This window comes from Camellia sinensis, chromosome 6 (assembly GCF_055761805.1).
Source record: "Camellia sinensis isolate YWXY chromosome 6, ASM5576180v1, whole genome shotgun sequence".
In the NCBI taxonomy this organism is placed as follows: domain Eukaryota; kingdom Viridiplantae; phylum Streptophyta; class Magnoliopsida; order Ericales; family Theaceae; genus Camellia; species Camellia sinensis.
In genome coordinates this window covers 127831971-127845168 of record NC_138966.1, presented here as the reverse complement: position 1 = coordinate 127845168, position 13198 = coordinate 127831971, and the positions used below count along the sequence as shown (strand labels likewise).

The window sequence follows — 13198 nt, the reverse complement described above, 5'->3', positions numbered from 1 at the left end:
AGGCAGCCGTGCGCTCGGCATCCAGATTCAACGAGGCTGAACTGCTGAGGGGGTTATGCTCCGTCCAAATGGAGGTAACCACCTTAGCAGAGGCTCTATTGAGGAAAGCGGGGGCTGCCAAACTCAAGGCAGGTGAGGCCAAGGCCCAGCTTGCGAAGTTGGAGAGGGAGAGGGCGAGTTGGAAAGCTGCTCATGCTAATCTACAAGCAGTTGAGGTGGAGCTGGAGAGCACACGCCACCAGGTTGTGTCGCTCGAGTTCCAACTTGCTGGCGAGCAGAAGAAGTTGGAGGAGGCCCAGAGAGCCTGCGCCGTCGCGGTCGAGCGACATGAAGAGGCCATAAAGAGTAATGAAGAGCTGGTCAGGCAAAAAGATGAGGCCGATGGCAAAGTGGGCGATCTCCAGAAGGAACTGGAGGGCGAGCGCGCCAAGGCAATAGAGGAGAAGGGGAGGCTTCAGAAGGAGTTGGAAATAGAGAGAGCGAAGGCGACGACGGAAAAGGAGAGCCTGAAGAAGGAATTGGAGGGGGAAAAGGCAAAGGCTGCGTCGGAAATGGCAGCGCTGCAGAAAGAGCTGGACGAAGAGAGGGCGAAGGCAGCCTCTGAAAGGGCGGCTTATCCCGATCTGTGCGTCGCAGCAGTGGAACAATTCAAAGGGTCTACCGAATTTCAGATGGCGGTTGATGCCGCGGTCGCGAGTAGCCTGACTAGGCAAGAATCTGGGGGGGCAGGCCCATCGAGGATGACTGCTGGAGGAAGAACTAAAGCAGAAGTTATTGAAAGCTTCCAACAGTCAGACTTTTATAAGCACAAAATGGCTGAGTACTGGGACAGTGGCTGGAAGACGTTCAAACGTAGAGCTGAAGAGCTGCTCCCAGACTTAGACCTTAGTAGTGTAACGATTGGCGAAGACGATGTGGCCCAAACCCCCCTGGACGAGGGCATTGAAAAAGAAGACCTCCTCTCCAGTGAGGAGGAGTAACTGGGGAGAAAGGAGAAAAAGACTGGGCATCGACATTGTTTTTGTTATTGTTTTTTTTTTTTTTTTTTTTTGAATTGATGTAATGAACTTTTGTATAAAGTTTGCTGTAATGAACTTTTGTATAAAGTTTGTGGATAAATGAAATTTCAGTTGTGTTGTGCATTTCACTGTTTTTGCTTGTGCGTCTGAAATGGATGAAAACATATGATAAAAACTTGTGGTGAGCTTGTGATAAAAACTACATTTAGGAATTCCTCAAGACAGAGTGGGATTGAAACTGTAATAAGGACTGGGTAGACTCCTTAAGGCAGAGCGAAATTGGACTTGTAATAAAAACTCAATGTAGAGTAAAGTTAAACTTGTGATAAAAAAACTCAATGCAGAGTAAAGTTAAACTTGTGATAAAAAACTCGATGCAGAGTAAAGTTAAACTTCTGATAAAAACTCAATGCAGAGTAAAGTTAAACTTGTGAAATGTAGTAAAATTACAAGTGTGTGTTTGCCACATTGCTCAGGTAAGTTAATGGTTCATGGAGGGAGGCGTGGTTTGTGAGGAGGAGAGAGCTAACTTGTGAGGGTTTGACTGAGGAGAAAATAACCTGTGTCTGACCCTTGGGCTGTGGCGCTCGGTCTGGCTAAGACTTGTTAGGCAGGTCGAGTGCCTCTTGCTCGGTCTGGCAGAAGCTCTTACTGCTCGGTCGGGCCGAGGTTTTTGATGCTTAACTGGCTGAGGCTCTTGTGCTCAGTCTTGCTGAAGCTTTGGATGCTCAGTCTGGCTGAGGCTTTTGATGCTCAAGTGCACATTTGAAATACGCTCGGTCTGGCTGAGGCTTTTGATGCTTAGTCTGGCTAAGGCTTTTAATGCTCAGTCTAGCCGGGGCATTTTCGTGCTCAGTCTGGTTGAGGCTTTTAGTGCTCAGTCTGGCTGAGGCTTTTAGTGTCCAGTCTGGCTAAGACTTTGGATGCTCCGTCTGGGCTGAAGCTTTTGGTGCTCAGTGTGGCTGAGGCTTTTAATGCTCAGTCTGGCTGAGGCTTTGGATGCTCAGTCTGGCTGAGGCTTTTTGAGTGCTCAGTCTGGCTGAGGCTGTTGACGGTCGGTCTAGCTAAGACTTGTAATAAGTGCTGCAGATGAGAATGTTATGGAGACAACACATAGATAGCCAAGGTATAGAATTGTTGCCATGATTAGTGTAATTCAATCGATGCAAGTTTACATTATGTAACAAAACAAAAAGAAAATACAACAACTGAGCAATACAACAGTTGGGACTTATTGAAAGTAGCGCTTCAGGTGTTCAGCGTTCTAGGGGTGGGGGAGATCTCGACCTTCCATGTCCTGAAGTCGGTAAGTGCCCGTACGCGGTCGGGCCTTCACAATGTAAGGTCCCTCCCATTTGGGTGCCAGTTTACCCTCGGTCGGATTTTTGGTAGCAAGGGTTGCTTCTCTCAAGACAAGGTGCCCTACAGCGAACTCCCTTGGTCGGACTTTGCGGTTGTAGTGTGTTCGTTTTTTCTGTTGGTATGAGGCCAGTCTGACAACAGTGGTTTCTCTAAGTTCTTCAATTAGGTCCAGGCCTGCCCAACGGAGCTCTTCCGTTAGTGTTGGATCCGGATGTAAAACTCTAAGGGTAGGCAGACCTACTTCTACCGGAATAACCGCCTCAGCGCCGTATGTCAAGCGAAAAGGAGTTTTCCCAGTGGGAGTTCGTGCTGTAGTTCGGTAAGCCCAAAGTACATTTGGTAGTTCCTCGGCCCAAAGCCCCTTGGCATCTTTTAGCTTGGTTTTGATGATCTTTAGAAGAGAACGGTTGGTGACTTCAACTTGGCCATTGGCTTGGGGATGTTCGGGGGAAGAAAAACGTGGTTGAATTTGGAGGTCCGCACAGAACTTCCTGTACTTGGCGTTGTCGAATTGTTTGCCGTTGTCGGAAACAATGGCCTGGGGAATGCCAAATCTGCAAACGATCGACTGCCAGATGAACTTGGTTGTGTTCCGCTCGGTAATGGTGGCAAGGGGTTCTGCCTCTACCCACTTAGTAAAATAATCAATGGCGACAATGGCAAATTTGGTTTGGCCTCGGCCGGTGGATAAGGGGCCAACTAGGTCAATCCCCCACTTGGCGAACGGGTAGGGGCTGCAAAGTGTGATCAATTCAGTAGGGGGCACGAGGGATACTGGCAAAACGCTGACACTTATCACATTTGAGCACGAAGTCAGCTATATCTTGGTTGAGAGTAGGCCAAAAATATCCAGTGCGAAGTATCTTGTGGGCCAGAGACCTGCCGCCCGAGTGATTGCCGCAGATACCCTCATGAACTTCTTGCATCACATAAGTTGCTTGAGTCGGATTGAGGCACCGCAGATAAGGGCGTGAGAAACCATGTTTGTACAAAATACCGCTGACGAGGATGTAATTGGACGACCGGGCCCTGACTTTGGCGGCTTGCTGTTGGTCGTCTGGAAGTTCCCCCATTGTCAAAAATAGAAAGATGTCTGACGCCCAAGGGATGGGCTCATTTTGGAGGAATTGGATTTCATGCTGGTCGGGGGAAATGGAGGGGTGGGATAGGTATTCTAGGCGGACACCACTGCTGAGGTCAGACTGGTCTACGGAAGCCAATTGGGCCATCTCATCTGCCTTAAAGTTCTCCGCCCGAGGAATGTGCTTGATGTGGAAAGTATTGAAGAGGCGAACAAGGGGAAGTGAAAGATCCTTGTAAGCCCGCATTGTGTCCTCCTTGGCATCGAAATCTCCCGTGATTTGTCCGACGATGAGCTGGGAGTCACTGAGCACTCGGATATGGCTAACACCAATGTCCCTAGCTAGGCGAAGGCCTGTTATTAGTGCCTCATATTCGGCCTCATTATTACTGGCTTCAAACAGGAAACGGAGTGCACATTTGAAATAACCACCCTCAGGGGCGGTGAGGATGAGGCCCGCCCCACTACCTTGCCTGCGGGATGATCTGTCGACGTTGAGAGTCCAAGAATGAGGGTCTTCTGGCTCGTTGGGGGCTGGTGGGGGTGGAGAGGCAGTGGTCAGGGTAGGATTAGTGAATTCCAGGATGAAGTCGGCTATAGCTTGCCCCTTAATTGCTGTTCGGGGTCAGTAAGAGATGTCAAACTGGCTGAGTTCCACTGACCACTGCATGAGTCTGTCGGAAAGTTCTGGTTGCTGCATGACTTTCTTCAAGGGCTGGTCGGTGAGGATCACTATGGAATGGGCTTGGAAGTAAGGACGGAGTCGTCTGGAGGCGGTGACCAAGGCCAAGGACAATTTTTCTAACAGTGGGTAGTTCTGTTCTGCTCCCCTGAGGGTCCGACTGATGTAGTAGACCGGTCGTTGGACAGAGCCGTCTTCCCTGATAAGTGCTGCACTGACAGCGGTGTTTGACACGGCTAAGTAGAGGAAGAGGGGCTCGCCCACGATTGCCTGTGAAAGGAGGGGAGGGTTGGCCATGCACTGTTTCAACTGTTGAAAAGCCTCTTCGGACTCAGATGTCCATTCAAAAGTTTGCCGAAGAACTTTGAAGAATGGTAGGCACTTATCTGTGGCGTGGGAAATGAAACGATTGAGGGCTGCAACTCGGGCAGTGAGTCTTTGAACTTCTTTAACCGTTCTGGGTGACTGCATCTCGACCAAGGCCTTGATCTTTTCAAAGTTAGCTTCAATGCCCCGCTGACTGACCATAAAACCCAGAAACATCCCGGATCCTACGCCGAAGGCGCACTTCTCTGGGTTGAGCTTCATTTGGTACTTGCGTAGGGTGGCGAAGGTCTCCCGTAGGTCGGTCAGATGGTCAGTGGAGAGTTTGCTCTTGACTAGCATGTCGTCGACGTATACTTCCATATTCCGACCTATTTGGTGATGGAAGACGGCATTGACCAACCGTTGGTAGGTGGCCCCAGCGTTCTTCAATCCGAATGGCATTACTCGGTAATGGTAGGTACCTCGGTCGGTGATGAAGGATGTATGTTCCTGATCGGACGGGTGCATCAGGATTTGGTTGTAGCTAGAGAAAGCATCCATGAAGCTGAGCATTTGATGACCGGCCGTGGCATCGACCAGCAGATCTATGCGGGGCAGAGGATAGCTGTCTTTGGGGCAAGCTCGGTTCAGGTCAGAGTAATCGACACAGAGTCGCCATTTGCCATTGTTCTTGCGGATGAGGACCACGTTTGACAACCATTTAGGATAGTCGACATTTTTGATGAATTGGGCCTCAAGGAGTTTGTCGACTTCTGCGGCTATAAGAGTATTGCGCTCCGGATGAAAGATGCGCTGCTTCTGGCGGTAAGGTCGAAAATGAGGTTCAATGCTGAGGCGATGAGTTATGAAAGAAGGGTCGATGCCTGGCATATCTGATGAGTCCAGACGAATACATCATTGTGCTCGGTCAGAAAGGCAGTAAGGTCGGCCTTAGCTTGGGGGGATAGCTGGCTGCCGATCTTAGCAGTTTTCATTGGGTTGGTGGGATCGATGAGAATCTCAACGAGCTCCTCCACCGGTTCGCCTCTGACCAGCTCGTCCTCATCTCGGGCGTCAAGTCCTTCAATGATCATGGCCTCCTTCAGCTTGACTTCCTTGAGTGAGGCGACATAACATTCCCTGGCTATGGTCTGCTCTCCCCGTACTGTCCCGACCCCCTGGTCGGTGGGAAACTTTATGGCGAGGTGGTAGGTTGAAATGACAGCTTGAAAAGCGTTGAGGGCGGTGCGACCAAGGATGATGTTGTAGGCAGAGGGACAGTCGACCACAAGAAAAGTGAGCAACTTGGTAGTCTGCCGTGGGTATTCGCTGATGGTGATCGGGAGGTCGATGGAGCCGATGGAGGTCACCCGATCACCAGTGAAACCGACCAAAGGGGTTTGGAGGGGGAACAGGCTTTCCTCCCCAATTTTGAGCTAGTGGAAGCAGCTGAGGAATATGATGTCTGAAGAACTGCCGTTGTCGATGAGAACCTGTCTGACCTTATAGTTGGAGAGAAGGGCAGAAATGATGAGAGGGTCATCATGAGGATAACGGATGCCAGTACAATCGGCGTCCGTGAAGGTGATGGGCTTTGTCCACTGCTTGGGCTATTTGGAGGGTCGGTCTACCATGTCCATTGCTCTGTCCGAGCCTTGTCTTATCTTCCGGAGCTCTGCCCTCTGAGCGGAGCGGGATGGTCCGCCATAAGCAAGGCCACCAGAAATGACTCGGATTTCACCAACTGGCGGAGGGGGATTACCTGGGGGTCGAGGCTGTTGTGGGGGGCAGTCATGGCCTTGGTTAGGTTGGGCTGGCTGCCGGGGTGGGATACGCCGGCGGTTGTTTCTGAGGAGCTTGGTTCTTTGAACCTGTTGTGGGCGGGTGTCCGTGAACCGGCTGAGACTCCCTTGACGAATGAGGGTCTCGACCTGATCCTTGAGGTTGATGCAGTCATCAGTGTTGTGGCCATGATCCTGGTGGAAACGACAATATTTGGACTGGTCTTTCCGGTTGGAAGGGGTCAGTGAGGGGAGGGGCCATTTGAGGGGGTAATCCCGTTGGATCTGGTGGAGGACTTGTTCCATGGGAGAATTAAGGGGCGTGTACCGCTCGAACCGACCGGGCGGTCGAGCCGGTGCCGACCGGTCAGTACGAGGAGGTCGGTCAGTATATTGGGGTGTTTGGCTGTTATACTGGGTGTTTCTAGGTTCCGAGTCTTTTCTCTTTTCTCTAGGGGTCGGGTTTTTGGATATCGGATCCTGCCGAGCGGCTAGTGAATCTTCGGCATTCATATACCTCTGGACTTTAGATAATAGGGCTGCCATGGAGGTCGGGGGGTTTTTGGAGAGAAAGAAGAGGAAATCGAACGATCGTAGCCCGGCCATGAAAGCCGTGAGGATGACCTTATCGTCATTCTCCGCTACTTGTAGGGCTTCGGTGTTGAAGCGGGTAACAAAGCTGCGCAGCGACTTCCTCTCGGTCTGACGGATGTTGAGGAGTTGGGTTGCAGGGCGGCATTGGCGCTGGGCTCTAATGAAATGGCTGAGGAAGGAGTCGCTGAGATGCTGGAAAGTGGAGACAGAGTCCGCTAGTAACTAACTGAACCACAGTCGAGCTGACCCCTTCAGTGTTACGGGGAAAGCCCGATACATGATCTCGTCAGGGAAGGCATGGAGGATCATGAGGGTACGGTAGGTCTCCAGATGGTCGACTGGGTCCGTCGTACCGTCAAAGGAGTCAATGGTGGGCATCTTGAACTTGGCGGGCAAAGGTTTATCCCAGATGGAGGCTACAAATGGTGAATTTGCCGTGGTAGAGGGTTTATGCTGAATATTCTGCATGACCCCTTGGAGTTGGAGCTTCATTGCTCGGAGCTCAGCGTCCCAGAGGGGAACGTGGTCACCATGGTCAGTCAATGGAGGCTGGACGCTACTGGCCTTCCCTTCAGGGGCTGGTGCTACGACCGACGGGTGTGGGGGTGGTGGTGGTGGATTTATATGTGGGTGGGGAGGTTGCAAACCTTCCAAGTTGGGTGGATGGAGTTGTGGAGCAGTATAGCTCGGGGCTCTTTCTTGGTTGGGAGGGATATCTGGAGGTGGTGGAGGAGGCATTGGAAGGTTTTTTTAGAGTAAAGCATTTATCAAGTCCTGATTTTGCTCGGCCATGCGGTTAATGCTGTTGGTAAGCTCGATAAAATACTGTGGTGGGTTGTTTGGATTGGGGGGGTCGGCTTGATGGTCGGCAGCATTATTGTGAGAAGCCATGGATCTAGTCGTGACTATACACTTTGACGAGTAGGAGATAGAGGTTGTTGGAATGGGGTCTCCGGCGACAGTGAACACAACTGGTGTGAGGAGCAAAGCGATTCTCACAGACGGCGCCAACTGTTGATGCAGTTTATCCCAGTGAATGGAGCGAACTGGTCCAAGCTCCTCAAGCCCAAGCCCAAATGATCGAGCCCACCGGATATCCTGCAAACAAGTTCAACGGGGAACGGGGTAGTCCCCTAGTGAACCCTCCGACGATCAAGTTAGGAAGAGAAGTAGAGTATATGGGGGGAGGTTAGAGATAGAAAGCTTAACCTTTTTATTGTCTACAACATTCGCTTATATGTTTTGGTAATCATTTCGCTGTCCCTTCCGACCTGCTCTCCTTACCGAAAGCCTATGCTGTAGCTTACCTTGCTTAGGGTAAGGTGGTCCTGTTCCGGCGGAGAGGTGTTGTCATAATAAATGCTGTGATGGGCTGCATTAATGGTGATGTGTAGTGGCAATAACTTTACAGATTTTTGTCTGCTGATGTGGCTCGTCCTTCTCTTGCCGTGTGTCATAATGTCATTGGCTCTTTATGCCATGTTGGACTCTAGTTGTCCTGGACCTCACCAGCTGGGTTATGCACTGGGCTTCAAGTGATGGGCCATAGGTGATTCGTGGCCTTTATGGGCTTATACATGTCAAATTATAATCACATTTTTCTTGTGAGGGTTTATATTTATCTAACTTTAATCATATTAAAAAATCAAAAATAAAATTAAAATAGTAAAAAAAATCATTGAACTAACTACAACAATCATATTAAAAAAAAGAGCAATTGAACAAACTACGATCACATCATATTTTTCCTATAATAAAATAAATAAATGAAAAAAAAGAACTATTAAACTAATTACAATCACATTAAAAAAAAGAATCATTTAACTAATTATAATCACATTTTTCTCTTTGTGAGGGTTTATATTTATTTAATTTCAATCATATTAAAAAATCAAATTATAATTTTTTATTCGCTAGACAAATCACAAATATTTTTATGCGCTATCTAACTATAATATTAAAACAGTAAACAAAAGGAAAAGTCAAGAAGGAGAAAACAAAAAAAAGACTTACTGTTTGCATACTTGGTCACTGAAGTTGAAAGTGTAGAAGTGAAAAATCAAGAAGGAGAAAACAAAAAGGAGACTCACTGTTTGCAATAGGTATGTGAAAAGTTAAAATAAGTGTGTGTATTGAGAAGTTAAAAAGATTTGGAAGAATTTAATAAGTGCTAAGCTTTTTTTTTCAAAAAAAAATCAAAAAAATTAAGAAATTAAGGTTTAGATATTGAAACTCCCACAAAACTTGTGGGTTAGAGATAGATAAAAATAAATAGATAGATATAGATATAGATATAGATATTTATATTTGTTTTAAATTTTTTTGAATATACAAATTATTTGTTTTGGAAAAGGTATTGCAGTAAATATGAGAGAAGTCAAAAAGTCTTGTAGGTTGAGAGAAGTTAATAAATATGCTGAGGTTAATTTTTTTTTTTTTAAAAAAAATAAAAAATTAGAAAATTAGAATTGGCATATTGAAGCTCCCACAGGTCTTGGGGGTTAAAAACCCCTTTTGCTTAATATATAGTATAGATGAATAGTGCTATTTTGCCAAATTATAGCAATGGTGCTCCAATGGTCATTTGCTATTTTGACAATTCTCAACCAACTTTTCCTCAAAGTTTGTAGGTGTTGTTTAGATATAAATTTTTTTGTGATTTTTTTTTTTGTTTATTTTTTGTCTTTTATGACCTTTTTTTAACTGTTTGTAGAAAAATATATATTTTTATATTATTCCCGACTAGACAAATATAAAAAATAAATAAATATAATTCACCTCACCAAAAAATATATCACTGCAAATATAATTCGCTACATATCACCCCACCAAAAAAACATATCACTAAAAATTAAATATAATTCACCCCACCAAAAAATATATAATTCATCCCATCAAAAAACATATCACTAGACAAATATAATTCATTCCACCCAAAAACATAACATTGCTGTTGTTTGTAATTTATTTATTTATTTATTTATATATATTTTTTAAGACAAACAGAAATGGTTGTTTTCAATTCCAACATAGATCCCCATCGTCCACCTACCCTTAACCAACGGTTGAGATTATATCTCTAGAAGCATCTTTGTCTTTCACCGTCCGTAGCCATTTCTTTTGTCTTCACTCTCCTTCTCACTCTAACTCTCACTATCTTATTCCCTCACTCTCCTCCATACATGAAGCTTCTCCCTCTATCTCTCTCTCTCTATCTCTCTCTCTCTTCACTCTCCCTCTCACTCTGACTCTGACTCTCCTCTTCTCTTTTCCTCCTCCCTTGTGGAAACGTCTTTCTCTCTCTCTCTCTCTCTTTCTCTCTCTCTCTCTCTATGCCTTTGTGTTTGAGCTCAAAAGCAATCAGCACTACCGATCTATCTAAAGTCGTTGATCTGTCTTTTTCTCTCTATCTTCAAACCTTTTCAGCCTCTCTCTCTCTCTCTCTCACTCTCACTCTTTCAAACTCTCTCTCTCTCTCTGTGTCTCTGTCTGCGATCTGTCTACTGTCCAATCTATCTCTCTGTCTGTGTCCACAAACCACTCCGATATGTCTCTCTTTCTTTGTCCTGAAACTGATCATCGATCTACGATCTCCAAAACCAGTCTAGTCGGTTGAAGAAAACAATTAATTCTAGTCAAGTCCTCGAACCCATTCTAGGTATTTTTTCGGTTAAATTTGTTTATGAAATTTATATCAATTTGTGAAATTGATTCTGAAATTTGCTATGGGATTCTAAAATTGATTCCCAAATTGAAATTTGTGTGATTCTAAAATTGATTTTCAATTTGTGTCATTCTAAAATTGATTTTCGATTTGTGCGATTCTAAAATTCTCAAATTGATTCTGAAATTTGTTCATATTTATTCTGAAATGCTGAAATTTATTTAGAAATTGATTATGAATTTGTGAGATTTATTGTGAAATTATGAAATTTATTGTGAAATTTGTGAATTTGGCTATATATTTCAAATTTCAGTTTGTTTTTGAAAATTGGGAATTGATTCTGAAATTTGGGAAGTTTTTTATTGTTTCAATTCTGTTTTTTCAACTGAATTTGGAGTCACAAATCTATTCATATTTACTGATGTGGCATGTTTAGCAGCTTCTATTCAACCTACCAAATTTAAGAATAAAAATGGCATCTGCTATCTTTGGCAAGTAGAATAGCAGGCTATTAGAGCATCTCCAATGGATGGCTAAATCAGCTGCCAAAGCCATAATATGGCAGCTTGGGCAATCTTGGCTTCTCCAATGGCATGCTATAACAGTTGCCAAATTTGGCAACTGCCAAATCAAGTGCTAAATTTGGCAGCTACTTTGGCAGCTGCCAAATCTGCCAAGTCACCCAAAATTAACTGTTTTCTCTCTTCCCTCATTCCCTCATTCCCTTTCGGTTGGGATTTTCCAGATTCATCAATATTCATGAATGAACAAGAATGAACAAATTCATCAATATTCATGAAGTTTTATTCATCAATATTCATCAATATTCAACAAGAATGAACAAGAATTTCAGAGACAGATTTAAAAAATAACAGATTAATTTCAGAGACAGAATGAACATGAATATTCAATAACAGATTTAAAAAATTTCAGGAAAACGAACATAAATAATCTCAAATTAATTTCTCAAATAATCCATTAATTTCTCAAATAATCCATTATAAAGGAAGTTGTTTGCCAACACAAGTGTATTATTTAATTATGTTTCCCAGACCCCCCCTCTCGGAGAAGAAGACAGAGTAGGGCCACAGAAGTTTTATGAAGTTTTATTCATCAATATACGAATTTCAGGGCCACAGAAATTTTAAATAAGACAGAGCAGGGCCACAGAAGAAAAGAGAGCAGGGCCACAGAAGTTTTAATTTCATGAAGTTTTATTCATCAATATATGAATTTTTTTTGCTGCAAATTTGCAGGAGATCGGGGCTGAAGAATTGGAGCAGGTTGGAAATGGTTAGAAGTGTAAAGAGTCACCACCACGAAGATGAGGAACTCGTTCCAAGGAAGGCCACAGATTGCTCTTCGGAGACAGAGTAGCGTAGAAAGAGCAAGATTAATGAGAGGTAATCTCAAATAATCCAAAGAAAAATAGCTGGATTTGATGGGGGCTACGCCTTCGATCTGAAGAGGGTTGAAGATGAAGGCTGAAGTTCATCTTCACTGAAGTTCATCTTCATCTTCGCTGATCCGAGGGTTGAAGTTCACTGATCCGAAGTTCATCTTCACTGATCCGAGGGTTGAAAAGGGTTGGAAGTTCATCTTCACTGATCTAAAGTTGATCCGAAGTTCATCCGAAGCTCTCTCCCTCTGATCTTCACTCATTCGAAGCTCTGATCTTCCCTCTGACCTTCCCTCTGATCTTCACTCATCTGAAGCCCTCTCTCTCTCTCTCTCTCTCTCTCTCTCTCAAGTTTCAAAGCTCTCAAATTGTTAAGGGTAGATCTGGAAACTTTCCTAAACTTTATTGAACTTCGAAACTTTACAATGTAATATTATTTTTGAAACTTTATGTATAATGTTCACTAATTTGAGTATTTTGGAAACTTTATTGAAACTTTATTAAACTTTCCTAAACTTTCCTAAATTTCATGTTGTTGTTTTTATTTTTGAGTATTTTGTACTTCACAATATAATATTATTTTTTCAATGTATAAAGCTCACTAATTTGTATTATAATTTAATATTTTCAATAAAGTATAATGCAAAAAAATAAATAAAATTTTTCAAATGAACGCAATAAAAAGATAAAATACATTAGCTGATATTAAATGAAGATAATTTTATTATAATAAAAAGACATTATAATATAAATATATAATTTTTTTCAATTTTTCATTTTTTTAATTTTTTATATTTGTCTAGTTGGGAATAATATAAATATATAATTTTTTTAACAAACAGGTAAAAAAATGTCACAAAAGACAAAAAATAAATAAAAATAAAATCACAAAAAACCTATATCCAAACAACACCTACAAAGTTGGAGGGAAAGTTGGTTGAGATTTGTCAAAAATAGCAAATGACCATTAAAGCACCATTGCTATAATTTGACAAAATAACACTATTCATTACCAAATTATACCAATAGCAACCCCAATATAGCAACAACCATTGGTGATGCTCTTAGATACTCCATTTTTGTCACTCTTGCCAAATTATAGTTTTAGCAAGTATAGTTTTGACACTATTGTTAAATAATAGTTTTGATGGCTCCATTGAAGATGCTCTATGGGAGAGCCGTAATGGTTCAACTTTTTGGTTGGTAATATTATTTTATACATTTTAAATTGTTTAAATTTAATTTAATTTAATTATTTTTGATGATGATATCAAACTAGCCCGCTAAAATCAAAACTTTAAACGCAACAT

The 13198-nt window shown here is 43.4% G+C and overlaps 1 protein-coding gene across 1 annotated transcript; it reads right to left on the bottom strand.

Annotated features, from left to right (window-relative positions):
- Positions 1 to 1144: 1144 nt before the first annotated feature.
- LOC145793571 (uncharacterized) lies at positions 1145 to 12965 on the bottom strand. The gene is made up of 4 exons (XM_082876430.1): positions 12912 to 12965; positions 7737 to 7923; positions 3416 to 4077; positions 1145 to 1165 (listed from the first exon to the last, which is right to left on the bottom strand). The coding sequence occupies exons 1-4, from the start codon at positions 12963 to 12965 to the stop codon at positions 1145 to 1147; spliced, it is 924 nt and encodes a 307-aa protein (XP_082732556.1).
- Between the last annotated feature and the right edge of the window lie 233 nt (positions 12966 to 13198).

Excerpts from the sequence above, each read along its gene's own strand:
- LOC145793571 (XM_082876430.1), bottom strand. The coding sequence starts at position 12,965 with ATGGAGTATCTAAGAGCATCACCAATGGTTGTTGCTATATTGGGGTTG. Across the intron at positions 4,078-7,736 it reads TATCTCCTACTCGTCAAAGT|CAATTAAGGGGCAAGCTATA; the intron begins GTATAGTCACGA and ends GACCCCGAACAG. Across the intron at positions 1,166-3,415 it reads ACCAACAGCAAGCCGCCAAA|ACGCACAAGCAAAAACAGTG; the intron begins GTCAGGGCCCGG and ends CATCCATTTCAG.